Below are 26,099 nucleotides of genomic sequence, written 5' to 3' on the forward strand. Positions count from 1 at the left end.
TTCCGACTCACAGTGGTGACGCTGCCCACCGACAACAGATGGAGGCACTATTGTGGTACGGTGGGGTGTGTGGTCGCAGCTATGGCGTCCGTCCATCCGTCCGTCTCCTTGAAGGTCATCGTCTTTGCCCCGCCCCCCACCTCTCGCCCACACAGGAGGGTGCAAGGCTCTGTACTCTGGGACGTCCAGCCTGCTCTCCGGAGCCGAGTGTTCCATTCCACCCTTCCCATCTTTGTTCTGACTGCTTTTGTTCCTTGTTATCAAGCTGACCTCCAGCTCGCCCCTCACCCCCACTGCACCCAGCACTCCCCAGTCCAGAGCCACCGCTGCTACTGGGTGGGCCTGGATGGTTTTGATCTGTCAGGTCTCCCTTGCTGATTTGTGGAAGGAGATTTCCAGGCCTTTCTTCCTGGTCCTGTTAGTCTGGAAGCTCTCTGAGACCTGCTTGGTGCCCTTGCAGCAGCAGGGACAGCTTCTCAGGAGGAGGGGCACTGGCCGGGGATCCGACCCTGGTATCCCGCATGAAGGGTGAAGACTCTGCCTTGGAGCCGGCGCTGCCCTCCTTCCCTATCAGCTTCGGGAAACAGGTTGAGCTACCCTGGTTGTGGGTGCTCGGCCCTTACTCCCCACCCAGTGCCTCCTGGTTACGAGGCCAGTGACCTGACATCTGCTGGCCCCCTGTTCTTTTCAGGAGGCCCGTGGAGTCCTCCTGCCCGAGTCCGGCCCATCTGCAGCCGTGTGCCCGGCAGCCGCTGAGGGAGGGGGTTCACTGCCGGACTGCCAACCCCATCCTAGTTTGGCACGGCCCAGCTGCATGGAGACAGGCGGCAGCGTGGACCAGCTTTGTGAAACAAACAAGCCCAGAAGAAGTATGATTGGGCTATTTTTACTTCTCTGAGCTGAGGGTGAAAGGGCCTGGGGACACCCTTTGTCGCCCCAAATCTCATCAGATGCATCCTCCCTTCCCAGCGTCCACTGCAGCTATGCGGCCTCGGCCGAGCCGTTGACCAGGGCTTGCGCCCATGCTAGGGGACACAGGGCATGGGGAAGGTGTCTAAAGGCACAGGGGGGCAAGAGCATCACCCCAAAGATGATTCCACCAGGCTGTGTGATGTTTAACGTTCTCAGAATAACGGCCTCATCGAAGGCTGGTTCAAGCCAAACTGTATCTGATGGGGCCTCAGTAAAGGGCCAGGTGCTTTGAACGGGGGAGTCATCCTGGTGGCCCCGGGGTGAAGTGCTCTGGTTTGGCAGCGGGAGAGAGATGTGCAACCTGCTCCCTTAGGGTGCCTGCCTTCCTGCCTCAGAAACCCAGGGAGGGGGGGCAGTTTGACAGGACTGAAGGCAGGGGATAGGAAGGAAAGGTAGGGAGCCCCTGGCCATGCAGGTGGTAAGTGTGAGCCTGATCAGGGGAGCCTCTGAAGAAAGGCCTGGCAGTCTGCTCCCAGGAAGCAGCGACACACACCTACGGAGCACACCACGCTCCTCCAACCACGGGCTGCCGTGAGTGGGCTCCTGCTCAAGGCAACTCACTCCAGCCATCGAAGCAGCTCCGACCCACGGCAACCCCCCAGGACCGGGCAGCACTGCCCCGGTGCCCTTCCCAGACTGCATAGAACCCTTTATGGGAGCAGAAAGCCTCGTCTTTCTCCGGAGCAGAGGTTAGTGGTTTCAAACTGTAATCAGTCAAACACGTATGCAGAGTAGGGAATTCATAACATTAAAAAAAAGAGTGGGCTATGGCCCCAGTACCCAAGTAGCTTATAGTCGGATGAGAGCAGCAGATTCGCATGTTTCCTCGTGGCGTAGTATGGGATGCACTGGGCTGCTAACCTGAAGGTCAACAGTTTGAAACCCCCAACTGGTCTGAGTCAAGAAAGATGAGGCCTTCTACTATAAAAGAGCACGGTCTCAGGAACCCACCGGGGCGGTTCTGCCCTGGCCATTCCAGATGGGATGAGTAGTTTACAAAGGAGCTGAGCGAGGCTGAGGCTGGGTGGGCGGGCGGGTGGGCGTTGCTTCTGCCCAGGCAGTTTCCTGGCCGGAACATTCCCGGTGGAAAATGAGGCAATGGTATTAGCTCAGGGGAGCTGGGTTTCAGCCAGAACTCAATTAGGAAACTGTGCCTGGAGGGGAGTCTGCAGTGCCCCTGAACTTTTCCAGGCAGGAAATGGTCCATACCTTCCAAGGTTAATGACTTCTACAAACCCTCAGCTGAGGCCCAAGCTTCTCCTTGTGGTGGCTCTAGCAGGGCCCTCTAATGCTGACCATTCGGAGCAGCACACACTCCAACCACTGAGTCTGGGGGCCCCAGGGGGTACCTTCCGCCAGGATGGCTGCTGACGAGAGTGTAGAGCCTGTCCTGAGGGGGCTTGGAAGAAGGCTGAGGAAGCACTGGTACCAGTGGGCCTCTTAGCACCTAACCTTTGGCCCATATTCTGACTCATGGAGACACATGGGCCAGGGTAGAACTGCCCCATAGAGGGTCCAAGGCCGGGTCTCTATGGAGGCAGACTGCCGCCTCTTTGTCCTACGGAGCAGCCAGTGGGTTTGAACTGCCAACTTCTCAGTGAGCAGTGGGATGCTTAACCACTGTGTCACCAGGGGTCCTTCCTCTTGGCACTCAGAAAAACTCCCTGCCATCGAGTCAATGCTGACTCATGACCCTATAGGACAGAGTAGAGCCGCCCCTGTGAGTTTCTGAGACCGTAAGTAGAAAACCTTGTCTTTCTCCTTTGAAGCGGCTGGTGGTTTCGAACTTCAGACCTTGCGGTCAGCCACCCAACACGTCATCCGCTTTGCCACCAGGCCCCCTTCCTCTTAGCCCAGCCCCTGGTAGGCGATTAATTGAACCTGACCCCTCATAGCATCCCAAGGGCTTGCGCAGAGCCCCTGCCCTCTGCTGCTTTGGCTGTGGTGGGGAAAGGCTGGGCGCTGGCGACTGGCATTTTTAGAGAGCCGCTCTCCTTCCCCCACCCCCACTGCCTTTCCTGCAGTGACTTTCCCTCCATCCATCTCCAAGCCCTCCTGCTGTCACCCACACCCCCTAGATGACTGTGGGAGCAGTGCAGATGTGGCCAGAGGAACCAGTGAGCTGCTGGGGGGCTGGGGACGGAGCCAGGATGTGCCTGTCCACTGAGGTGGTGTTACCCTGCACGAGCAGACTGTTGCCACGGCTCCCTGATGTCAGCCCAAGGCGTGACCTCCAATGAGAGGGTGGGCAGCAGCAGGCTCTGGTTCCTCACCGGGAGGTCAGGGGCAGGGGGACGGGCTCCGCTGAGCTAGTCAAGGGAGCCTGGGAACATTGGTGAGGCCTGGTTCAGGACTGAGGGTGTTTCTCTCTGCCAGGGGTTGGATCCGGCTCGATGGCCTCTCACGACGACAATAATAAGAGTGCCTGGGCGTGGGGGCCCCTGGGTTCCATCCACTGTCTGGGGGTGACAACAATGGCAGGGGAGGCTCCTGCTATTGGGAATGCTCATCAAGTCAGGGGTGCACCCTCCTAATGCCTGTCAACAGGAGAGGTAGGGAGGTTGCGGCAGTCCAGGACAGTGGGACTCCTGTCCTGTCCAGCAAGTCCTGCCCTCTGTTGGCCAGAACTGGCCCCCCAGTGCTGCTTGGTGGTAATCCTCCTAGAGGTGGATCACCAGGCCTTTCTTCTGAGGGGCTAGGTTAGCACCGGATGCTGTGGTCCACCCCAGGCTCTTGCCTGTGCTTGTTACCTGCTCTTATTCACCTGGTGCAGGGACTCCATGACCTGTGTCCTTCTCCGCCCAGAGACGATGCCTAGAGAGAGGCCCAAGGACCAATGGAGCGAACCCAGAGGGCCCTCAACAGTGGGCATTTGCTGTGAAGTGGACGAGTCCCTGGACAGGAGAGTTACCCTTGCCATCTTGCCGGAAGAGGAATGGATGCACTTGAACAACGGTGTGGGCAGAGGCTCGTCCAAGTGTCAGGGACGGCCAAATGCACACGCACATCTGTCCTGGAAGAAGGACCGCCAGAGCGCGCCTTAGAGGCAGGGATGGCGAGACTTCATCTCACGTACTTTGGACGTGATGTCAGGGGAGACCAGCCCCTGCAGCAGGACATCATGCTTGGTAAAGTAGAGGGGCAGTGACAGAGAGGAAGGCCCTGGATGAGATGGACGGACACAGTGGTTTCAACCATGGGCTCAGTCACAGAAACAGTTGTGACGATGGCGCAGGACCGGGCAATGTTTCGCTCCTTTATCAGATGGTACCTAACAGCATCTCCCTTTGCGTTTTCTCCTTGACTGACCCCCTGTAGACTGACTCCTGTCCCCTGGTGCCCCCATCCCTTCTGTTGAAGTTATGTCCAGTATGGACACCAGTGGTCCTCGTATGGCCAAAGCCGGGTCCTCTGGTTTCTCATTCTACACAACGTCTGTGGCCTTTGGCTCTGTGGACGGCACATGCCTCCTCCTGGTGAGAAGCTTCCTCCTGGTGGCCCAACCATCTTGACTCTCCACTGCTTCTTCTACGGGCCTCTCTCACCGCATCCCACGATTCTGGTCCAGGTCCTCCTACTTCATCTCTCCCTTTGACAGTCTTAATCCCCACGCCCACCCCGACACTGGCCCCATAGCAACAGACACACATTGGATACTGCTAGGGCTTCAGATACCATCCACTCTCTCTTTGGCACAATTACCTTCAGGCTTTCCATCCCCCGTGTCAGCGGGAGGCAGCTGTCCCCTGAGTGTGATGGGGCAGAGGGTCAGATAAGCGATGGAGCTCCGCGGTGAGATGGGCAGACACGGTGGCTGTACCGATGAGCTCGGACGTGACGCTCGTGAGGACGGTGCAGGACCCAGGAGTGTTTTGCTTTGTTGAACGCGGGGTGGCCAGGACTCCATAGTTCCTAACAATAAGGACAACACGATGGGCAAGATGTCTTGGCTTAAAAACATCTTATTATGGAAACATCAAGATGAAGAGCTATGAGTAGACGAAGGGGATTACTCTGCCTCATTGTAACACACACGAAAGACAACGCAATAGTATAATGAACCGATCCTGACTGACGACCCATCTGACTTCATCCACGCTCTTTTCCTCCACTGGGTTTATTTCAAAGCTATTCTCAGATACAGCACTTTATCCATCCGTACAGAATTCTTTCACTCATCAAGAGGATGGTTTGCCATAATACCTTTACCCTCTCTGAAAAGCTAACAGTAATTCCTTAACATCGTGAGATGTTTGTTGTTAAGTTGTTAGGTCTCCAAGTGGGTTCTTCCTGATAGCAATCCTAAGTATAACGGAAGGAAACATGGGAAGGAATGCTGCCTATCCTTATAGTTGTTATGTTTGAGCCCCATTGTTGCAGCCACGGTGTCAAGCCATCTCCTTAATGGTCTTCCTCTTTTTACCCTGATCAAACATGACTGCCTTCTTCCAGGGGCTGATCTCTCCCAACCTCGTGTCCAAAGTAAGTGAGACCAGGTCTTACCAGAACCACAGGCCTGGTTTCTGAGGAGCACTCTGGCTGTCCTTCTTCCAAGACAGAGCGGTTGGTGCTTTAGTCAGGCCATGCCACTTTCAGTATTCTTCACCAACAGGAGAATTCAAACACATTGGTTCTTACATGGTCTCCCTTATTCATGGTCCAGCTATCAAGTGCATCTGAAGGGATTAAAACGAGAGGTTTAAATAGTCTAATTTAGAGTTTCCTGATATGCAAACATTTCTTTTACTAGCTATTTGTTCAAAGCAAGATGGACGCAAAATTTGTATATTGCAATGGATTGATGTTTCAAGTCCCTGGGTTATGTTTACTTAAATAACAAACAAATAAACTGAAGTATCATACATCTAGGGGGGAAAAGCCCACAAAGGCTCAATAAACAGATCAACTATTGCCCCCATGTCTTCCAGGTTCCAGCTTGGCCTTCCGTTTCTTTTTCACTTTGCAGTCTACTTACTGATAAAGGAACGTATTTGCCTGGTCGAGGTTTACCACGATCTGCCCTCACTGCTTCCAAGCTGTCACTTACCAGGTCCCTCTGTTTCTGGAAGTTCCTGTGAGTGGGTGGTTACAGCTAGAGGCAAAAACCCCCGCTGACATCTGGTTGATTCTGATTCACATCCACCCTGAAGGGCAGAGCAGAAATGTCCCTTTGGGTTTCAGAGGGTGTCATTCTTTCTGAGAGCAGAGTCTCCGCTTTCCCCCCTTGGAGCAGCTGGTGGGTTGAACTGCTGCCCTTGTGGTTGAGTCACATGCTAACCCTACGTGTCACCGGGGCCCCTTTTGGAGGTTTATCACACCATATCAATTTTGGGGCAAGGCTATTTCTCTGGACAGATCTCTGGGAGAACTTCTCAGGACGCTGATCTACTGGTATGGTCTCTTTTCCAGGCATCTTTTGAAAGTGGATCTGATTTCTCCCAACCTGAAAAAGGCAGGCTGAGTAAAGTAAATAACGTGGCTGTTCACGCTGGAAAACGATGGTTGGAGTTTTTAAAACACACATATACACACACGGTGTGATCACACCATGAAGGATGCATAAACTCCCCCGATAGTTCCTAAGATGGCCTGTGCAGTGACACCACCCCGGGAATAAAGGTACAGGCAGAAAGGATGACTAATTTGAGCAGAAGAGCAGTGACCTTGATGGAGAAATTGTCCCTTGGCTAAGAAGCCAGTGTGGCCGTGTGGGTGGGCGTGCAGGGCAGGGTGCCCTTCTCTCATCATCAGGTCCTACTCAGCCCCCCTAAATGTCTCACATTTTACAGTGGGAGCTGGGACGCTGAGGCTCCCTCTTCTCTTTGAAGGCACCACCCAACCCTGTCTCAGTTCAGCTTCTGGCGACTGGAGGTGTGGACAAGAATTCAGTAGGGTCCCACCCAGCCTAGAGTTGGCCTCATCGCCATTCCTCGGCGAGAATGCGGCCCGGCCACCGCAGGGGAAGTCTGCTTGTGAGCAGTCAACAAAAAACGAGGAAGCTCCGGCCGGGCCACCATCCCGGGCCGCAGCGGGACAGGAAGGGCCCTGGTGATGTTGACATCCCAAGCACTTCCCTGTCCCAGTTCAGCGGAACCCCGGCCGCCCTCCGCCCCGCCCCGCCCCTAGCCCCGCCCCCGGGACGCAGGAAGTGGGCGGGGCCTCCGCCGTGCGTCAGGCTGACCCCTCCCCTGGACCCCCACTCCGCCCGTCCGGGCCGGAGTGCGCGCCTGCGCAGCTCGGGCCCAGCGCGCGTTGTCAGGCTCACCCCCCCACCCCACCCCTCCCTAGCAACCGTCGTTCGCTCCCTCCTCCGCCCGACGGGGCCGCGTCCGCGCACGCGCGGCCCTTCCGGCGCCGCGGCCCCTCCTCCGCCGTCACCCGTAACAACCACTCGAGCCCTCGCCGCGCCCCTCCCCGCTCCCGCCCTCGGCCCCCTACCCGGAACCGGCGGTCCGGCGGCGGCCTCAGAGCAGTGGAACGGCGGCGGAAGCGCGGAGCCGCCGGCATGAGTGCCCCCCGCCGCCCCGAGCCCCGGCCTTGCTGACCAGAGGTAGGCGCGTCCCCGCGGCGGGTCCGAGCGCGCCCCCGACCCCGCCTGCCCGCTGCCCTCCGCCCCGCGGCCGGGCCCGCCGCCCCTCTCCCTTCCCGGGCGCGCCCCTCCCCCACCCGCCTGCCTCCCGCCCCCAGAGCGGAGTTTGGGTCCAGAGCCGGACCGCGATGCGGGGTGGGTGCCGGGAGAGCAGCCGCGCCGGACCCCGCCGCCCAGTTCCCCGGGTCCGGCGCGGGATGGACGCCCGGGACGGGCCATTGGCTCGTATTTAAACCCCGATTGTCCTGCAATAGAGGCGGCCCGGGTCCAGCCTGCCACTTGGCCGCTGCCGCTCGGGATTCCCACCGGGACGTGGGTCGGTCGGTCTGAGCGCCCGGAGCTGGCCCCGCGCTCCTGAGGTGGGGTTCGGGCCCGGGAGCCCTGTCGGGTGGGACTACCGCCGAGGCTGCATTCCGCCCTGTTTCTTGCATCAGCCGCCGCCCCCCCCCCCCCGTTTCAGCCTCGTCTCCCCAGGGCGACCCCGTACAGTTCACGTGTCCCATTCACTTTTCAGAGAATTGTTGGGGGACAGCGACCGTGCGCAGAACTCCATAGAACGCGGACCCCGCGAGCCGGGACCAGCCAGCCGGTCGGGCTTTGGAAAAGCTGGAGCTTGGCTCGTCAAACGAGGCGTCCGGCAAGGTCTTCTCGCCCAGAAACTTTAACACATGAAACCCAGCGCTCCCGGGAAATCAGGTGACCGGCTGGAGGTCGCCCAGAGCTAGTCCTGGTTGCTGTTTCCTATCCTGAGCCGTTTCTTCTGCCAGGTAGGCTAACCCAAACCCACCGGCCTGCCTACACGCAGCCTTGCCCACAGCGAGGGAGCGCCGAGGCAAAAGCACACATCCTCGTCAGCTCTTTCTGCTTGGGCAGCTAGCTAGCCTCTGGGTCCTTGGACGAAATTCGGCCTGGTAACTTCTCCAGGGGCCCCTCCCACATTCCAGGCGCCCCGGGAGGGAGGGAGGGTAGTGGGTTCGTGGTGGGACGCCTCACTGAGGAGGGGTGGCCTGTTTGGACCCACCAGCTGCTCCTGGGGAGAAAGACCCAAGCAGTCTGCTCCTGGAAAGACTGGCAGCCTGGGAATCTCTACGGGGCAGTTCTACTCCATCCTGTGTGGTCAGAATGGGCTGGAATGCACATTTTTTGGAGGTGGGAGGGGCATTTCAATAAGAAAGAGCTTTCTTAATGATTACCGGTGGTGGGATGGGTGAAGCCCTGGACCTGTTTGTCTTCCTCAAGGTTAAGTAGGAAGTAAGGAGCCGCTGCTCGGACATGGCAGTATGCTGTCAGCGCTGCACGCAGGCTCCGGCCGGCTTTGTGCCTGGCAGTACCGCTGGATGCCAAGATTAGGTGCCCGCCTGTAATCTCTTGCCGCCAGTGGGAGTGGAGCGTTCAGCCAAGCTGGGCACTGCGGCCTTTTATCACAGTTCCCCGAGACAGGCGTACGTGCAGAGCGTCGGAAAATGGGGTCTGAGGCCCGAGTCCTTGATAACTAGCTCTGGTGCAGGGTTCCACTGTTCAAGCCGCCCTAGGTATTGCTGCCTAGTTATTTTTTTTTTAAGAGTTTTGGTGTTTCCATACCCGTTGTGTTTTCAAAAGTTGTCTTCTGGTCGAAGAGAAAATTATTTAAGGATAGCCTCCCCTGGTGATTGGAGAATGATGAGGCTGTGTTCTCCCGCAAAGATTCGACCGTCTTGGGAACCCTGTGGAGGGTCACTGTGAGTCCGAGGGTGGACACCGTGGCCAGGAGTCTCGTTTTGTCTCCCCTAACCACAGCTCGGTTACTGAGGAGCCCAGGTGGTGGTGGGGTGGGGGGGGGTTAAGTGTTAGACTGCCGGTTGCAACGTTGGCAGTTCTAACCCACCAGCTGCTCCGTCGGGGAAGACGAGGTTGTGTGCTTCCCTAAGATTTCTGACTCCGGGAGGCCCGTGGTTCTACCCTACCCTGCTGGGCTGCTGTCAATCAGTCCATGGGTTGTGGAATCATGACATTCCCTAGCTGGAGAGGTCCCCCGGCCTGTCACTGCCTCCTGAGGTGGAGGACACACGGTGGGGGGGCTGCTGTACTTCCTCACCCACAGCCGCTCCGCAGGAGAAGGGTGAGGCTCCTGTAGAGACAGAGCCTCCAAAAAGGAAGGCGCAGTCCCGCTCTGTCCCAGCGGGTCCCTAGGCTCTGGAATCCATCCAGCGGCTGTGGGTTTGCTTTTGCACAAAGCGCCCTGGTGATGCAGTGGTTATAATGCGTGACCGAGGTTCAAACCTCCACAGCCAGCAGCCCAGGAGACCCTGTGGGGTGGTCCTACACCGTTCTCATAGGGTCTCTGCGAAGCAGAAGCCACTCTGAGGCAGTGGGTTTGGATGCGGTCTCTGTGCATATTTCAGTCTTTCTTTGGCTTCTGGAAAATGGTGACTTCTATAGAATTGCGACAGGCCCCTCGGGGCCGTGGGTGGTCTACGTGCGCGCGCACAGACTTAGACCCCGCGTTTGTTTCTGTTTTACAGGTGAGAGAGGATTGCTGGTCCGTTACAGTCATGGTGCAGAAGTACCAGTCTCCAGTGCGGGTGTACAAACACCCCTTTGAGTTAATCATGGCTGTAAGTACTTTTCCAACTTCTGCTTGGCTTCCTTCCGCGTGCCTTGTCGGAAGTTGATGATCTGTCAGTTTATGTCCCTCGTCCGGCTCCGCTGGCCCCATTTATTGATTGCTTTTATGCTTAACGGCACTCCTCTGGAGTCTGTGAAGTGTTTTGAAAACGGAAGCTCCTGGAAACCGGCTCTGTGCGTTCGGTTTTCAGACTGCTGAGGGAGATGCAGGGAGCAGTGTCGATTCTCTCGCTGGGGGTGCAGAAGTGGGGTCGTGACTAACTACGCCTCCTGGATTTCCATTTTGATATTTGGTGAAAGCAGAGAAGGGGGGTGCCAAGTGCCCCCTCCGCCCCCGTGTCCCCTTCCCCATGTGTGTGGATTTAGTGAAAATGAGTTCTCTCCCCTCACATCAAACTTGCAAAGCAAACGAGAATTGTCAGAACCGGGAGAAACTGCAGCCCCCACTTTCTCTGTTACTTACCCGGAGGGGTTCGGGCTGGCTGTTTCCCTAGTAGCAAGACAAAACCCGGAAAGCACTGCCACGCTCTCTTCCCCAGCCTTAGTGGTGTAGCGGGTCACGTGCTGGGCTGCTCACCCCACGGTTCCAAGCCCCCAGCCACGCTGTGGAAGGGAGAGACGGCTTTCTGCACCCAGAGGAACTGCAATCCCAGAAACCCACAGGGGCTGTGCTGCTTGGTCCTCTAGGGCCCCTGTGAGTCGGGATCGAGTCTGTGGCAGTGAGTTTGGCTTTACTTATTATAAATGAATTTAATTAAAGACATTTCTTTTAATATTTTGAGTTTCTGAGATCAGTATAGGGCTGCCTTCTAACTGTGAAAGTGTCATAGGCATAGAAAAGTGCCTTCATCATAACACGTACCCTGGCGAGAACAATTCTGACAGAACTCGCTGTGGTACTGGTTACCTGGCTCTAGAGAGAACATGAGCAGCACCCACCCCACCCCTGGACTCCTGACCCCCATCCCACTCAAAGGCAGGCCCTGCCCAACCTCTAGCACCCAACACAGGTGGTACCCCAACTCTGTGTGCCCCCGAGCGCTCCGCCCTGTTGCATGTGGGCGAGTATCCAGATGGTACAGTAGCTTGCTGAACCAGGTAGAGCCCAGCACACAGACACCTACAGGGGCCTCTCCGGGCCTCGGGGGGTTTGGATTTCTGTTTGGTGTCTTTGCTTAGTTCTGCCCACGGGCATGCCCTGCCCACCAGAGAAGCAGGCTGCGCGTTGGGTGTTCGGCTGCCTGGTTTTGACAAGTCTTTCGCTCAGACCTCACCCAGCATCTAGCCCAGAAGGTTCCCTGTCTAGTTTCAAGAGTTGTTTGGGGTGGGAAGGTTGGGGGCGTGTTTCAGGTTTGGCTGGGACTGAGAGTGTCTTAGGTTTAGGGCTTTGGGGAAGACCTGTTTCCCCAATGTCATCATGTTGTGCTGTGTGTGCTGTCTTGCTCGGCCTTTGGGCATACAGAGCCGTGGTGGTAAGAGATAGGATCCCGCAGAAAGCCAGGAATGTGGGCTGGGCTCGGCCCACAGGGGAGCCTGGGGTGGGGGGGGGTGGCCCCGGGTTCTGAGGCCCAGTGGCAGGTGTGACTGGAAGGCAGCAGGCACCCTCTGGTTCCGAGCTGGAACCTCCCGTTCCGGAGTGCTGTTGCAGCTGGCGCTAACCCCTCTGACCTGAGTTCAACTTGATGGCGTTCCCCTGGCGCTCCCTTCCGGTTCTGAGCGGCCGGCGCTCGTCACGTGCTCGTGGTCAGCCTCTGGAGAGAAACTTGATCTGGTTCATCTTTTCCCTCTGGACTCAGCATGTAGGCTGTTGGCCAGGCTGGGGGCGGGCACTCTAACCTCACCCTTGTGGAGTTCTGCTGGTGAGGGGACCGAGGACGGGGAGGCATTGTAGCAAGGAGAGAAAGCGCTGGTTTGCGGAGGAGCGTGTAGCCCCAGACCCGGCCCTCAGGGTACACGGCAGCATATCTCCGGGGACCCTTATTGCCCTGAAAAAGCTTGCAGCCCAGGAAGCCTCGGCGCCGCCCGCGGGTTCATGGAGAGGGTCTTCGATCACCGCGCCCACACAGCCTTGTGTTCACTGCCGCCCAGTGGTTGCCTCTGACCATTTCACTCATGCCCTTGGAGAAGAACTTGAATTCAGGCCGCAGCCGAGCCCCGCTCTCCTCCTAGTTTTTGACAGTGGAGTCTCTTCTTGAAGCGCGGCTTGGCTTTGGGGGCCCTTTGTAAAACGTCTTTGTTTTACTCTGAGGATGACGTGCTGCGCTTTCCTCCCCAGCATTGGAGAGGAGCGGGCCTCCTGACGGCGCGTGTCTGTGTGAGGTCGCGGCCCCTTGGTCTCACTGTAATTAGACAACAGACCATCTTCAGTGTCCACCCTGCGTCGTGTTGTGTTTTCTTTGCGGTGAGGGGGCGATCACCGAGTTACCCGGGGCACCTCCTTTCAGTTCATGCTCAGAGCCAGCGGAATAGCCACAAGCGGGGAGACCACGTGTGTTGGAACCTCGTGGGCTGAGCGGACTTCAGTAACAGTGGCACCTGGCTGCTGCAGCAGAGGAACGTGGCAAGTGGTGGGCACGAGATAGTCAGGCGGATCCAGGCCTTAACTTACAGGGTTACGCGTTGGGCTACTAACCACAAGGTCAGCTGTTCAAACCCACCAGCCCCTCTGAGGGAGGAAGATGAAGCCCCTGCTCCCATAAAGATGTACCACCCAGGAAGCCCCGGGTCTTCCTCCTCTTCATACAGGGTCCCTGGTGTTGGAATTGACTCGCTAGCAGTGAGTGTGGTGAGGAGAAGGACGCTGCTGGCACGACCTGATGCCCTTCCTGGTCTTAGGAGACCAGGTGGCAGCGTGGGCTAAGCACCACACTGGTAACCCAAAGACGGCGGTTTGTCTCCACCACCCAGTCCTCGGGAGAGCATTGTGGAGCCTGCTTCTGGAAAGGTCGACAGCCTCGGAGACTCTGGGGGCCAATCTTCTCTGCCCTGTAGGGTGGGTGTGCGTCAGGACGCCATCTCGGCAGGGTGTGTGTGTGTGTGCTTCCACGAGAGTTTTGTTGGAATGTCTCTGGCAGGAAAGTATGTCGATAGGGAGCGTTCGATGACGGCAGTAGGGATCACTGCATGAATTGCTTTCCGTGGGAAAATGGGAAATGGCTTTGCTGGTCACGGCTCACACCTGCCAGCTGCGCCGAGGGAGAAAAGCCCGGAGATCGCCCTCCTTTCAGGTCCCGTGCCAGGCAAACCGCTGGCACCCGCCCGGTGCTGCTCTGTCACACCTGGAAGTTGCCAGTTGTCAGCACCAACCCCACGGGGGTAGTATTTTTATTAATTTTTTGATTTTTTTTAATTAAAAAATTTTGGGGATCATTTTATTGGGGACTCTTATCATAGTCCATCCATCTATCCATTGTGTCAAGCACATTTGTACATCTGTTGCCATCATCATTCTCAAAACGTTTTCTTCTTGAGCTCTTGCTATCCCTGTGAACCCTTGTTCATTTATAAATTATTTTTTGGTGACAGGGGTTTTAACTACTTACTTGTTCCATTGAGAACTCAGGCTAATACTCTTGTTAGCGCATTCGCGTGCAGAGAAACGGCGCTTCCAGCAATCCCAGCAGACCTCAGTGGGTTTCCTGGTGTCCCTCAGCTAGATTGACCCAGAAATGGGAAGTTCAGGTGACTGTGAGCTGCAGGACCCGCCTGGGCCAGCGCCTGAGGAGGGCTTGGAATCCGAGACTGCAGCCGTGGAAGCTGACACGGCTAATTAGTGGTCGAGATGGGCTGATTCTCGGTCTAGTGTTCTGGCTCCCAGATAGTGTCACCCTCAGACAGCCCCGAAGCTCCTTGTCCTCCCCAGCCTTGCTGCGTCTGCACTGCCCACAAGGACCCCCCAGGGGGTTGCACCCTAAAGACTTAGGGTCTCAGGTGGGATCCCACCGAGAAGGGCTGGGAGCCGCAGGGTCGTTCTGAGAGTCGGGCGTGGGAACTTCTTAGAACAGATCCAGATGTGCTTGCCCACAGTATGCCTGGTCCTCTGAGACACACACATGGAGCGGGTGAGTCCTGGTGGCACGGGCAGCAGTTCGCAGCCACCAGCCAGCTCCGAGGGAGAAAGACGGGGCTCCCGGCCCCTGCAGAGGGACAGTCAGGGAACCACCCACCCTGTGCTCACAGTCAGCATGCTGTCGGCGTCGACTCTGCGGCAGAGTTGGTTCTGGTTTGAAGCAAGGCTCCCGAGAAAGGTACAGGGTGCCCGGCAGTGAAGGTGGAGGGCGGTGTGGGAGCGGGCAGGCAAGGCCCTGGCACCCAGGGCTGTGTGAGGGGAGGAGGGGGCCGGGAGCACGCCCTTGGGTGCTGGCTGCAGGCAGGCAGGCGCTGACATGGCCCCTGTGGTGCTTCTGAGAGGACAGCTGTCATTTTGACTAGCCAGAACACGGTGGAAGAGATGCCAGCTACCACGTACCGGGCCTGGCCTGTTACTGCTTTAGCTTTCTGCTTGAAGTCCCTCGTGCCCCTCCTCCCGGCCCCTACCCAGGGAGCGGCCGGGCTGGCTGGCTTGTGTCCCAGAGGCCAGCTTGGGGCCGTCTGTCTGCTCCCAGGTCTCAGCTGGGGTCGCTTCGAGGATCTGTCACTTCATTTCTAAACCTCTTTGCTTTTTCTGCCAGGCCCTTCCTAACGGCGTCCTACCTGACACGTTCGTACTTCATGGACTTGTCAAGCCGATTCCGCACCCCACCCCACCCCCGCCCATTCCTCTCTTGGCTTGCCTTGCCTGGAATGTCGGCCTCTTCAGAGGAGCCCTGATGCAGAGTGGCTATATGTCGGGCTGCTACACCTTAACTTAAGGTCAGCAGTTCTAAACCACCAGCTGCTCCTCAGGAGAAAGATGAGGCTTTCTACTCGTGTAAAGAGTTACGGTCTCGGAAACCCACAGGGGCCGTTCCACCTGCCTTGTAGAATCGCCGTGAGTCAGAACCCGCGCCATGGTAGGATGTGAGCCTGCCTCTTCAGAGCTTAGTGCCCTTAGAGATCAGAGTCCTGTCTCTATGCCTGATGCCCCCACAGGTGCCAGCTACTTGCGCTCAGATGGGCAAGTTGGATGGCAGCTGTCCAGGCTAGGCCCTGTGTCCTCGCCCGAGGTCAGAAGTGGCATGCTCTGAATGCCGAATTGACCACTGAGGCCCTGAGGACCACGGCCCATTCATGGTGAAATTGGTTGAGTTGGGTGTGTTTTGGCACCTTTGCCTGAATGATAAGAGTCCGTGTCTGCAGAGCCCGTGAGAACAGGGTCAGTGGCGACATCTCCCAAGCCCCTGTTGGCCAGTGGACGGCTGTGGTCGCCCTGGCCGCCTCAGCAGTCAGGTTTGCTGGCCTGGGGCCTCTCACTTCCTCTGTGGTTCTCTCTCAAGTGCACTCCCTGCAGCCAGGTGTGAAAGCGAGGGAGGGCCTCCCCACCAGCCTTTCCCACCTCCAGGGAACAGGTGGCCGGGTCAGTTTCTAGGGCAGTGATTGACCCTGTAGTGATGGTGTTGGTCGGTGAGACCCTGTGGGCATTTGTGCTTAGATTGAAGTTTTTTAATTATTATTAAATATTTTTATTGGGTGATGTTACATCTCTTATCACAATCCATACATTCATCCATTGTGTCAAGTATATTTCTACATATTTTGCCATCATTTTCAAAGCATTTTTTTTCTACTTGAGTCCTTGGTATCAGCTCCTTATTTTTACCTCCTCCCTTCCCCCTAGATTGAAATTTTTCAAGGTGGGGAGCTTCAAAAAGGTCGTGGAAAAATGCAGTTGAGCTTTTGGGAATGCTCTGGGATTCCATCCCTTCAGATTTCACAGGATGGGAACAGCTAGGGGGAATGGGCCTGGGTAGTGCCATGCAGCCCCCAGGAGGAAGCCAGGGCTCACTCTCCTTCATCCCACAGGGGTGCGAGGGCCTGGCATGCACTGGATGGCAGTGTGGTGTGTTTTTAGTTTGTGTGCTTTTAGAAAGCTGAAGGGGGGGTGGGCGTGCAGAGGGCCCCTCCCAAGGCCCTGTCTTTGGGCCAGCCGCCCCTGTAGCCACTGCTTCCAGCCAGCTGTGAGCAGGTCCCAACATCCCTCTTGCTGGTCTGGAGCGGCTAGCTGCCCTCTGAAGCCCCAGCACACCCCACCCTCCCCACAGCCCCTTTCCTCGCCCCATTGTCTGTGTTTTTCTTCCTTGACTCAAGAGCCCCATTCAACGTTAGTGGAGTCACGCAGTCTTTTCCTTCCTGTGAACAAGCCCTCCGCATCCGGTCTCAGGTTCCATCCTTGGGCCCTTCGTGTCGTCAGCGGGTTCTGGTTTTCACGTTCCTGAGGGTTCACTGTGACATGAGGCGTGTCTTTTCCACGGCCCAGGTGTTGATGGGTCTCCAGGCGCAGCTAGCGAGCAGAGCGCGTTGTTGTTTGGGGGACTGCAAGGCTCGCGTTTGAGGGCGGGTGACTTTAAAACAAGCCGATGGATATGTTGTGTCCCCGGCCCAGGTCTAGGAGTGGAGGCCGTCCAGCTTCCCTGGGATCTCTCTGTTCAGGGCCCTGGTCAGTGTTCAGCAGGGAGCAGGCTTTTCTCAGTTGCCATGTTCTTGAGCATCCTGTTGCACGTCCCGGCTGGGGCACAGTGGCTCCGGTGGATGTGGCTTTGGAAGTGGACAGTCCTTGTACAGGCCCCTGTAAGGCTGCCGTGTGCAGAAGCAAGCATCGGCCCTCCTGCCCTCTCACAGCCCCAGGGCATCGGGTCTACTGGGCAGTTTTCAGTGTGTTAGGGAGCAGAGTCAGATCCAGCTCCTTCCCTCGCTGATGTCCTCGCTGACAGTTTCTATAGAAAGCACAGCCTACAATGTCAGGCTTCGGAAAGTTCTGAGCGCTGCTGTGCTGGCCAGAAAGTACAATGTAAGGAAGGCCACTGGGATGGCCATCGTTCCACTGGGAGCCACGCAGGCGTGGCCCGTCCTGCTGCACCACACCTCTGGCTTTTCCTTCCCGGTGCTTCTAAGGCTGGTTCTGGGTGCCTGGCTCATTCATTTCTAACTGCAGACATCTAGCAATGCCATCTAATCCCAGATCTGCGTTCAGGCTCCTTTAAAACAAACGCCTGTGCGCCCTGGGGAGCCCTGGTGATGGAGTGGTTACAAGTTGGGCTGTGATCTGCAAGGTGAGTGGTTCTAAACCACCAGCCCCTCTGAGGGTAGAAGTGGGCTCCTGAGAAACCCACAGGGCTGGCTCTGCCTGTCGCTAGGAATAAGAATCGACTTGATGGCAGTGAATTTATTTTTGTATCAGTCCTGGGGACACGGCGTCCCAGGCAGCCCTCGCCCCTCCTTGGTGCACGTGTGACTGGTTCTGCGGCTGCCCTTTATTCTCGTCACCCCGCCTTATCCTCCCATGGTCTCTCTGCCATTGGCTCCTGAGAGAAACCGGGTCACTGGTCCTGTAAGGTGGCCCCCACCTTTCAGCAGCTTTCGATGCCAGCTCAGCTTGAACTTGGACTTGCTGACGGGGCTGGGAAGAAACGGCTGGGCGGCTCCTGAGCCCCAGGGTAATTCTGAGTGCAAATAACGTGCCAAAGTGCTTTTTCCTCAAGACGCCAGGCCTTTCTGTCTACATTTGTCTTGTGGCCCACGGACTTGGTCCTGTAATTAATTGGTCCAGAAGGCCATGAAGCTGGGCAGGGCTTGATGGGTGGGGGTGGGAGGAGCTGTGGGGGGAGGGGCATGGAGCGGGCCCAGTGCATGCTGGTGCCTGGCTCGTGGCCTCTGAGGTGGGGCTGGGGAGGTCCGAGGAGGACGCAGGTATTCCGAGAGAGCCGTCCCTCCAGACTGCGTGAGCGTGGAGCTGGCTGTTGAGCAGGCTTGGTGGCTGCATAAGCAGGCACTGCCCTTCAGCGTCCAGGAGAGGTTCAGGGGCCTCAGGACGGGCAGCCGGGCCAAGGCAGTGTCTGCACGTGGTACTATGTGCTTGAGCCTCAGCTTCTGTGTCTGGAGGCGGCCTGCCTGCGTCCCCATGGCCGGGCGGCTGTCCTGCACGAGGCTGCTCCCCGCAGCAGCAGCAGCTTGGGTCCACACAGCTATTCCTGTGACCCCCAGGACTGATTGTCCTCGGTCCCCCAACCTACCCCACCGCCCCCCGTCTGCCTGCCTCCATCCTCACCTGCCTGCTTGCCCCCAGTTTCCCCTGTGTCCAGCCTCCATGGTGGCTCTGGAACGAGTCCTTAATGCGGTGTAGCAATCTCGTCCCATCTCTGGTGGTCTCCACGCTGCCTCTAGACAGTGGCAGCCTGGAAGCCCAGGTGGTCTGCTCCCGTCAAGGTGCCGTCACCCTTGCCCGGCAGGTGGGCATGTGACAAGCCATGCAGCTTGTGGGAGGTCAATGCAGCCACATGCGTGCTTCAGGCCCTTGGCCCTGGCCCCAGTGGTCCCTGGGGGCCCAAGCCCCTTCCTCCTGTGACAGCACCCGTCACTGCCCCCTATTGTCTGCTCTCAGGCACTTCACCCACTCGGTGTCATGTGCCGGGCAACCATTCTTTTGGCTTGGGTCTGTCCGTATTTGGACTTTGCCTGAGTTCTCTCTGTCTGTCTTTCTGTCTCTCCCTTTCTCTCCCTTTCTCTCTCTCTCTCTCTTTCTCTTTCACACACACACACACACACACACACACACACACACGGCTCGCTTCTCCACGTTGCTGCTGAGAGCATCCGCATTTGAAGGAAGAAGACACAAAAGGTCCCATTTAATGGTTCCATGCTGTTTTCTAGGATTCCGGTCTCTGGGAAGCCAGGGTAAACTCTGTAGTGCATTGAGAAATCAGGGTTAGCACTTGAGCTTGTGAACCAGGCAACAAAGGGATACTTGTTAGGCTGTTAGAAGGGGAAGAAAATAATTAAAGTCATAACTTCAGGGAGTAAAAGCAAACTACTTCCCTCCCCCCAAGCCCCACTCCTAGAGAGCTGGAAGGGGAGGTGGACAGGGGGCTGCGGGAAGGGTTTCCCAGAGGTGGGAGCTGGGGAGAGAGATGGTTCCTCTGTGTCCATTCCCGCAGACCTGGCCTCTGAGCTGCCTCTGCAAACTCCTCCCTCGAGCGTTCTTGGCGTCCAGGCTCAGCCAGGCTGGGAGGGAGCGCGTGATTCTGGAAGATTCCCACACCTCTTTTGCTGAGTCTGCAACGTGGTACAGAGTCCTCGCCTTTTATTCTGCATCACTCAAAGGGCCTGGTTCCGGGGGTGGGGGTAGTGCGCCAGCCAGGAGTGGCCGGGGGGCCCTTCTGGGCCTGGGGTAGCGGGAGGTTTATCACAGGACTTGCTTTTACGCGGGTCATCTAAGGACAGGGCCAGAACAAGCATGGGTCGCTGTCAGGTCAGAGCCGTGGGCACAGCGCTGAGTTATTCACTGTCACCCAGCCAAGAATATCCTAGCAACGCCTTGCAGTGTGGCTGGTGGGACTGGGTAGGGAGGCCAGTCCTTGGTGGGTAATTTAGTTGAATTTAGTTTAAACAGCCCCATGTGGCCAGCAGCCCCGTGCTGGCCCTTTCAGCTCCAGAGCACTGGTTCAGAGGGGGACATTGGGGGTCCTCACACCTAAGCTCCTCCTCCTCTCGCCCTGTTTCTCTTGGGCTTACGTGTGCAGCTGAGGCTGAGGGTGCCATTGCGTGCAGGCACTGGTGTTAGGTCCTCCTCATGGTGTGTGCGGCCCCTTGTCCTTTGAGGGCGAGGGGGCAGGCGGCACCATGGCGCTCCTCGAGTTGTGGGGAGATAACTCAGTGGCAGGCCAAGGAAGAAGCGCTGCATTTGAATGGTGGTGAAGACACTGCGAAGACCGTGGGCCGCCCAAGGAGCAAACAGATCTGTCCTGGAAGAAGGACAGCCAGAGTGCTGCTTACAGGGAGGAGGGTGAGACTTCATCTCATGGACTTTGTCAGAAGAGACTGGTCCCTGGAGCAGGACATCGTGCTTGGTCAAGTGGAGGGACAGCGACAAAGAGGAAGGCCCTGGCCGAGATGGGTGGCTGCAATAATGTGGTGAGGGACGGGGCAGTGTTTCCTTCTGCTGCCCATCATGTCGCTGTGAGTCGGAACTCGATGGTCCAGTGGACGCCATCACGCTACTTTGTGCTGGCCTCGGGTGCAGCTCTCTCTTCAGCAGTGCATGCCCACACGGTCCCTCCGTTTCCACTGCACTCACCTTGGCCCTCGCACCTCCCGGCCCCAGCCCTCTGGACACCCTTGGGGTCACTGCTGCCCACCTCCTGGCTCCTTGGAGGCCTGCTTCTGTGGGCCAGTTTACTCCTGGCCTTCCCATTTCTTTCACAAATGAGGAAAACTCCCAAAGAAGAAGGTGACAGGAGAGCATGTTGATTTCGGGGTGCTGTGAAGAACAACTGAGGGTGCTCTGCTGACAGTTGGGGGCTCCCTCCAACACAGAGCTCCTTGTGACTGGACCCCAGGACCCGAGTTCAGGCTAAGGCGGTCAGCGGTCAGTTGGTGCTAAGTAGCTGTGCCAGGGCAATGAGGTGAGGCACTGCCTGCAGCCCCCGCCTGATAAGGGTGTGCCAACCTGGGTGAACCACCGGGAGAAACTCTGTTCCATCTTGCTCTTAGAGAGAAGGCCACACCCCACAGAGGTGTCACCAGGCTACCACGTGATTGACGGGTTGGACCCTGCCCCTAGCCAGAGTGTCTGACCACCACACTTGGCCTTGTGCCTGCCTGAGGCAGGGTTGCGGGCTGCGCGAGGGGCTTCAGAAACGGATGAAGACTTGGTGGGCTTTTCCCAGGAGCCCTCTGACGCCTGCTCGTATGTGTCCCTGTAAATTCGTCTCAGCGCTGTCCGCCAAAGGCCCCTGGCCAGTCTGCCCTGTTTTCTCGATTTGTTGCTCGTTGGGAGTTCTGGGAGCACAGGCAGCTCCTCAGAGAGGCTCGGACCCTGCTGTTTCGAGCACTGGTTCCCCCCGGGTGAAACAGCCCTGCGGATAAATGAATAGGACGGTCCTACGCCCACGTGGTTCTCAGAAAGCCGCCTGCCGTCAGATGCACACACGGTCCAGTTTGCAGGTGGCCTCTTAAAATGGAGCTGCTTCTACGTGGGATTTCTTGGCAGAACCCGCTGCTCCCCAACCCCCCACCGGGCTTCCTGAAAGTACAGCTTTCTTTAGCCCACCCTAGCTTTTAGTGTGTCAGAATCCCAGCCCCGCTCTCTCCCGGAGAAGGAAAATGCTGCTGTCGAGCTGCCCCCACCCCTTCCCAGGCTGAGAACTCTGTGCGGGAGGAAGAGTGGGAGGAGGAAGGTGGGAGGAGCCGCAGCACCCCCTCCCCGTAAGGCAGCCTTTCTCTCAGGGCATGTTGATGGGGTCTGGCTGTGTGCTCCTGAAACCTGGGCTGCTGGCTGCGTGACAGACAGCCCGGCCGATCTGCGCAGTGGAGTCGGGGAGCGGGGATTTAGAGGAGCTGGGGGGCAAATGGAAGGAAAGGCCGAGGGGATTGCCCCACGTGCCGCTCTAGGTCCCCACGTAGAAGGGCTCCACTTGCCCATGTCTGCGAACGGCCCTGAGATGTCGGTGGTCTGTGGAGGAAGATGCCAAGGAGCTGCTCTCCTGGGGGTGGGTGGGGGTGCTCTGAGGCCGGCAGGGGTTGAAGAAGGGGCTTCTGGCCCACCCCTTGGCCCTCCAAGCAGGAGCTGAAACCCTGCCCTCTGGTCCTGTGTGTCCTCTGTGAGGGACCGGCCCCAGCCCCTTGAATTTTGCCTCTCCCACCTTCTCTCCCCCCACCCACCCCAAGGACTGACAGCCTAGGCCAGACCGGAAGCCTGTGTAATGTTTATGTGTAAAATGTACTGATCTAGCATTTTATTGTTCACGTGCGGAAACAACACACTGTAGGCTGGTTTGTTGGTCTGAGCCAACCTGGACAGACCATGGCTTTGTGTAGTATAAGCTCTTAGTTTGCACATGGGCGCCCCCACCCCCACCCCCTGCCCTGCTTTAATTAACCTTCTCTATTTTGCCTCTCCGGGTTCTCAGATCCCTTGCAATGGCTACACAGAGCTCACAGAGAAAATTCATGATGGAAGGATTTACTAAGCAAGTTAGAAAGTGGTAATGCAGGAAACATGCTCAGGGTTGCGCTGTTAATCGGGACAATGGACAGAGTTCTTCCAGGTTTGCTGATAAATGTCCAAAGGGGCATGCCACCCCGCCAAGAGCCTGACCCCAAGGCATTCCGCTGTAGCTCCATGGCACAGCAACCCCAACTTCCCCAGAGGCCCCCCACTCCCCCAGCCAGCCTCCTGCACAGAGCCCTCCACTTCACTGGCTCCCTGGGCTGGGAAGCCCGTCCCTCTGGGCCCTGCTCTGGCTCCTGGTCCTGCTGCTGCTCCTCTGACGTCACAGCTGTCTTCTGGATCCATGAGGTTCACTGCGCAGGGATCTCGGGTCCAGAGGACACACACACTCCCCTCCTGGCTCTTGCTGGTCACGAGATCCCTCCTCCAGCCCCTCAGGTGCTCACTTTATACCCAGCAGGATGGCTCTCCAGGGAGTCAGCTCACAATTACTTCCAGGCAGATTCTGTCAGTATCTTTCCCCCACCATCTGACCAGGGCCACACGGGGAGAGGTGGTTTGGTGGGAGTGGGAGACTTTGTTTAGAACAGCCACATTACATAGCTCACTGTGCCCACACACAGAACCACCTGAGGGCTACTTTTTGAGCACATAGTAGAAGTAGTGGGCAGAGTTGCCTGATTCCCCCCTAATGTCCCCGGGGGAAGAACACCAGCGTCAGCCAGGGCTGCTGCCTATGCGACAGAGGTCAGCCTTGACGTCCCCCAGTCTGACTCCTGCTGTCCCTCCTACAGGCACTCACTGCCTTTCTGCGGGCTTCATGGCACTCGCGTTTCGGGTGTGTTAAGGGAGCTGTAGGTGATCACTCGGTATCGGGACGGAGAGCCTCATGGCCACGCCATCTTCTCTCTCCCTGGGTATGACAGATCCCAGAAGTGGTCAGCGGCTTTTTCGTGTGTCTCCGTCAGCCATTGAGCATATCCTGGGTCTCGAGTAAATGTAATATTGCGATCCTGGGCCTCAGTCCCTCAGCCGGGCGCCCCTCGGGCCTCTGGGCTGCTCCAGCAAGTGTCCGGAGCTCTTCTGCTTCACCTCTAGGTGCCCGAGGCACCCACCCTCTGGGAAGCCTCCCGAGAAGGTGCTCCGCTGCCTTGTTTGGTGGGCCAGGACAGGACAAGCACTGCAGAACTCTACTGTCCCTGCTGCTGCCACCCCCGCTGCTTGTGACCCTCTCTCTGTCCCTTGGGACCCAGGGTCCAAAGCCCACGACCCCCACCCAGCTCCTTTTTCACAGTGGGGGGCTTCGTCCTTGGTGGGGTCACCCTCTGCTCTGCCCTTGACTCTTGTAAGCCTCGTGGAATGGCACTACTGTCCAGTCTTCTTGGTGGGCGACAAGCACCTTATTTTCCCCACACACACACTTGCACATTCTCACACACGTCATTTTTCTGCAGAACCATTTGGCACCGCATTGTGTACATCATGCCATTGTGCTCTGAAATACTAAAGCATGGCTGATCTAACAATAAAAGTCCCCACCGCACGCTATCACACCCAAGGCATTTAATACTGACTGCGGAGTATTGCACATGAGGGTGCTTCAAGAAGTTCCATTTTCCACAAACTTGTCAACGCCCCCTCGTGTGTGTGTGTGTGCTCGTGTGTGTGTGTAGGGTGCGCGCGTGCACACTAGCACATGCAGTCCCGGCTCTCCGCTGGCTCCCGTTGCTGTATACTGTTCCTCTTCGCTGTTTCTGTCCTGTTCCCCCCACCACCACCACTACCACCACCAACGTAAGAGCTGGTGTGGCCTTGCATTTGAAAGCCCTGTCTCTGTAGTTGCCTTGATCCCAGTTAGTTTCCACCCTTTGTCTGTCTTCCAGTAGATTTTTTCTTTCCTAAGCCTCCAGGCTGCCAGGACAGATTTCCACGAGTGGCCCTGTTCCTTAGTAAGAGTGCTTAGTCTAGGCCTTGGCCACTTGCATCCTAGGCTGTCCATCCATCATCTGTCAGACTGCCCAGCCATCTCCGCATTCAGTCACCATCACCATGTGGTCAGCGTGGGGTCTCTGGGACCTTTGTCACTAATCACCAGCAAGACAGCGAGCCGTTCCAGTGGCCACGCCCCTGCCTGACCGTTCCTGCACATGGGCGGCCACAGTGCTGTCTGATGCCTGGCTGGGATCCCAGAATTGGCTGTGACGCCCCGCCCGGCCGCGCCTATGTCCTTTTGCCATGTCCCCGTGAGTCCCTGAGCCCACGATTGCTTCCTGGTAAAGAAACAAACAAAAGGTCAGGTGTCTAACTCACCCTGCGTGTTCCTTGTGCCAGTAACCCCACCATCGTTTCTCCAAGGACCCTGGTTCCTTTGTAGTGGGAAACGTTAGATGCCATCGAGTCAGGCCCGACCCGGAGCAACCCTGGGCTCCACAGACCGGAATGCTGCCCGGTCCTGCTCTGTCCTCACGTTCCATCCTGTGCCGAGGCCAGCATTGTAGCCGCTGTGTCCATCCAGGGTTCCCGCTTTCTCTGCCCCTGGACTGCATAGTTCATGGTGCCCTGCTCCAGGGCCCGGTCTCTGGACAGCACTTCCAAAGTGAGTTAGATGAAGGCTCGCCATCCCTGCCTCTCAGGAACACTGGCCGTGCTGCCTCCAGGACAGATGGGCTTGTCTTCTTGTCAGCCGTGGTACTTTCCACATTCTCCAGCACCACAGCTCACATGCATCGAGTCTAACTCAGTCTTCCTTATTCAACGTCCAACATGCACGTGTGTGTGTGTGTGTGGGGGGGCTCCTTAGCCCTCAAAGTAACATCTTTGTGCTTCAGTGCTTTAGCAAAGTCTCGTGCAGCTGGTTTATGGTACTTAGACACCAAGATCTGGGCGCCAGGTGGGCTCGTTGCCGATGCAGTGTCATTGCTCTTCCACCCTCCCCGTGGACAGAGCAAGGACGCATGTGTTTGGTGCAGTTCGCTTGCTGCCGCTCTGCAGGGGCAGCACACTGCAGAGCTCGGTCTCGGTGGGGAGTCTTCCTTCCCCCTCGCCTCCAAGGAGCTGCTGCTCTGTACACTGGCTGGCAGCGTGTGGAGTCCACCAGCCATTAGCCCTGCCTGCCTCTGGAGGATGGCCCAGCAGGTGGGCACAGGCAAGAGGCTGGATTCCTTTATTTGCCTTCGCCCCCGCCCCGCCTCCCCCCACCCCAACTGCACTCTGGCTCACAGCAGCCCCGGTGGACAGGGAGAGGAGCTGCCTCAGTGGGTTCCCCAGGCATCACCTTTCCGGTGACTTAGTAAACAGTGACAACACTCCACGTTGCTAACACGTCCCAAACAGCCGCTGGCTCTGGGGCTGCAGAGAGGAGCTGGGCTTTGCCTCTGCCCTGTGACTGAGTCACATTTGACCGCAGGGCGGCAGCACTGAAAGGGGGAATGTAGCCGTGCCTTACAGCCCAGGACACAGCCCATTGCCCATTGTAACTGCTGGATCCTGAAATGCCCGCTGCTCGAGGAATACCAGGGTACAGTGGCATGTCTGCACGAGCGCGTCTCGTCCACGCAGGACACAGAAAGCTTTGTGCGTGTCAAATTCAAGGGGAGCCCTCAGGTGAAGTCGGCTGGCACACGCTGTCGGCCTCTCCCGAAGCTAAAGGTCACCGGATGGTCTGAAAGTGGCCCCCTTCCGCTTGCCCAGCTCTGCGTGGCTGCGTTTGTGTGATGGTGTCTTCCTGTTCTCAGCTGCGTGGTCCTTGTGCTGCAGAGCCCGGGGGGTTGCATCCAGGTTTGCCCTTGCTTTGGCCCGAGGAGCGTCAGTGCAGACTTGGTGGCGGTGAGGAGAAGTGGTCATCAGACG

The 26,099-nt window shown here is 57.5% G+C and overlaps 1 protein-coding gene and 1 long non-coding RNA gene across 3 annotated transcripts in view; one reads left to right on the forward strand and one right to left on the reverse strand.

Moving 5' to 3' along the window:
- Nucleotides 1-1,787: 1,787 nt before the first annotated feature.
- Nucleotides 1,788-7,029, reverse strand: LOC142460076 (uncharacterized). The gene is made up of 3 exons (XR_012786500.1): nucleotides 6,020-7,029; nucleotides 5,476-5,648; nucleotides 1,788-4,884 (listed from the first exon to the last, which is right to left on the reverse strand). It is a non-coding gene; the product is annotated as an uncharacterized LOC142460076 (long non-coding RNA).
- Nucleotides 7,030-7,338: 309 nt separating this feature from the next.
- SEC14L1 (SEC14 like lipid binding 1) overlaps nucleotides 7,339-26,099 on the forward strand; it is a 33,116-nt gene continuing 14,355 nt past the window's right edge. Inside the window, exons 1-3 of one of the 2 annotated variants that reach the window (XM_075562274.1) lie at nucleotides 7,339-7,522; nucleotides 8,076-8,328; nucleotides 10,063-10,155. In XM_075562274.1, the coding sequence (XP_075418389.1) occupies nucleotides 10,093-10,155 (63 nt within the window). In that variant the 5' untranslated portion in view covers nucleotides 7,339-7,522; nucleotides 8,076-8,328; nucleotides 10,063-10,092. Of the gene's footprint in view, nucleotides 7,523-7,722; nucleotides 7,921-8,075; nucleotides 8,329-10,062; nucleotides 10,156-26,099 lie in introns of those variants that run through there. The other variant, XM_075562275.1, reaches the window with a different exon arrangement.

The sequence above is a fragment of the Tenrec ecaudatus genome, chromosome 10 (assembly GCF_050624435.1).
Source record: "Tenrec ecaudatus isolate mTenEca1 chromosome 10, mTenEca1.hap1, whole genome shotgun sequence".
Classification (NCBI taxonomy): Eukaryota; Metazoa; Chordata; class Mammalia; order Afrosoricida; family Tenrecidae; genus Tenrec; species Tenrec ecaudatus.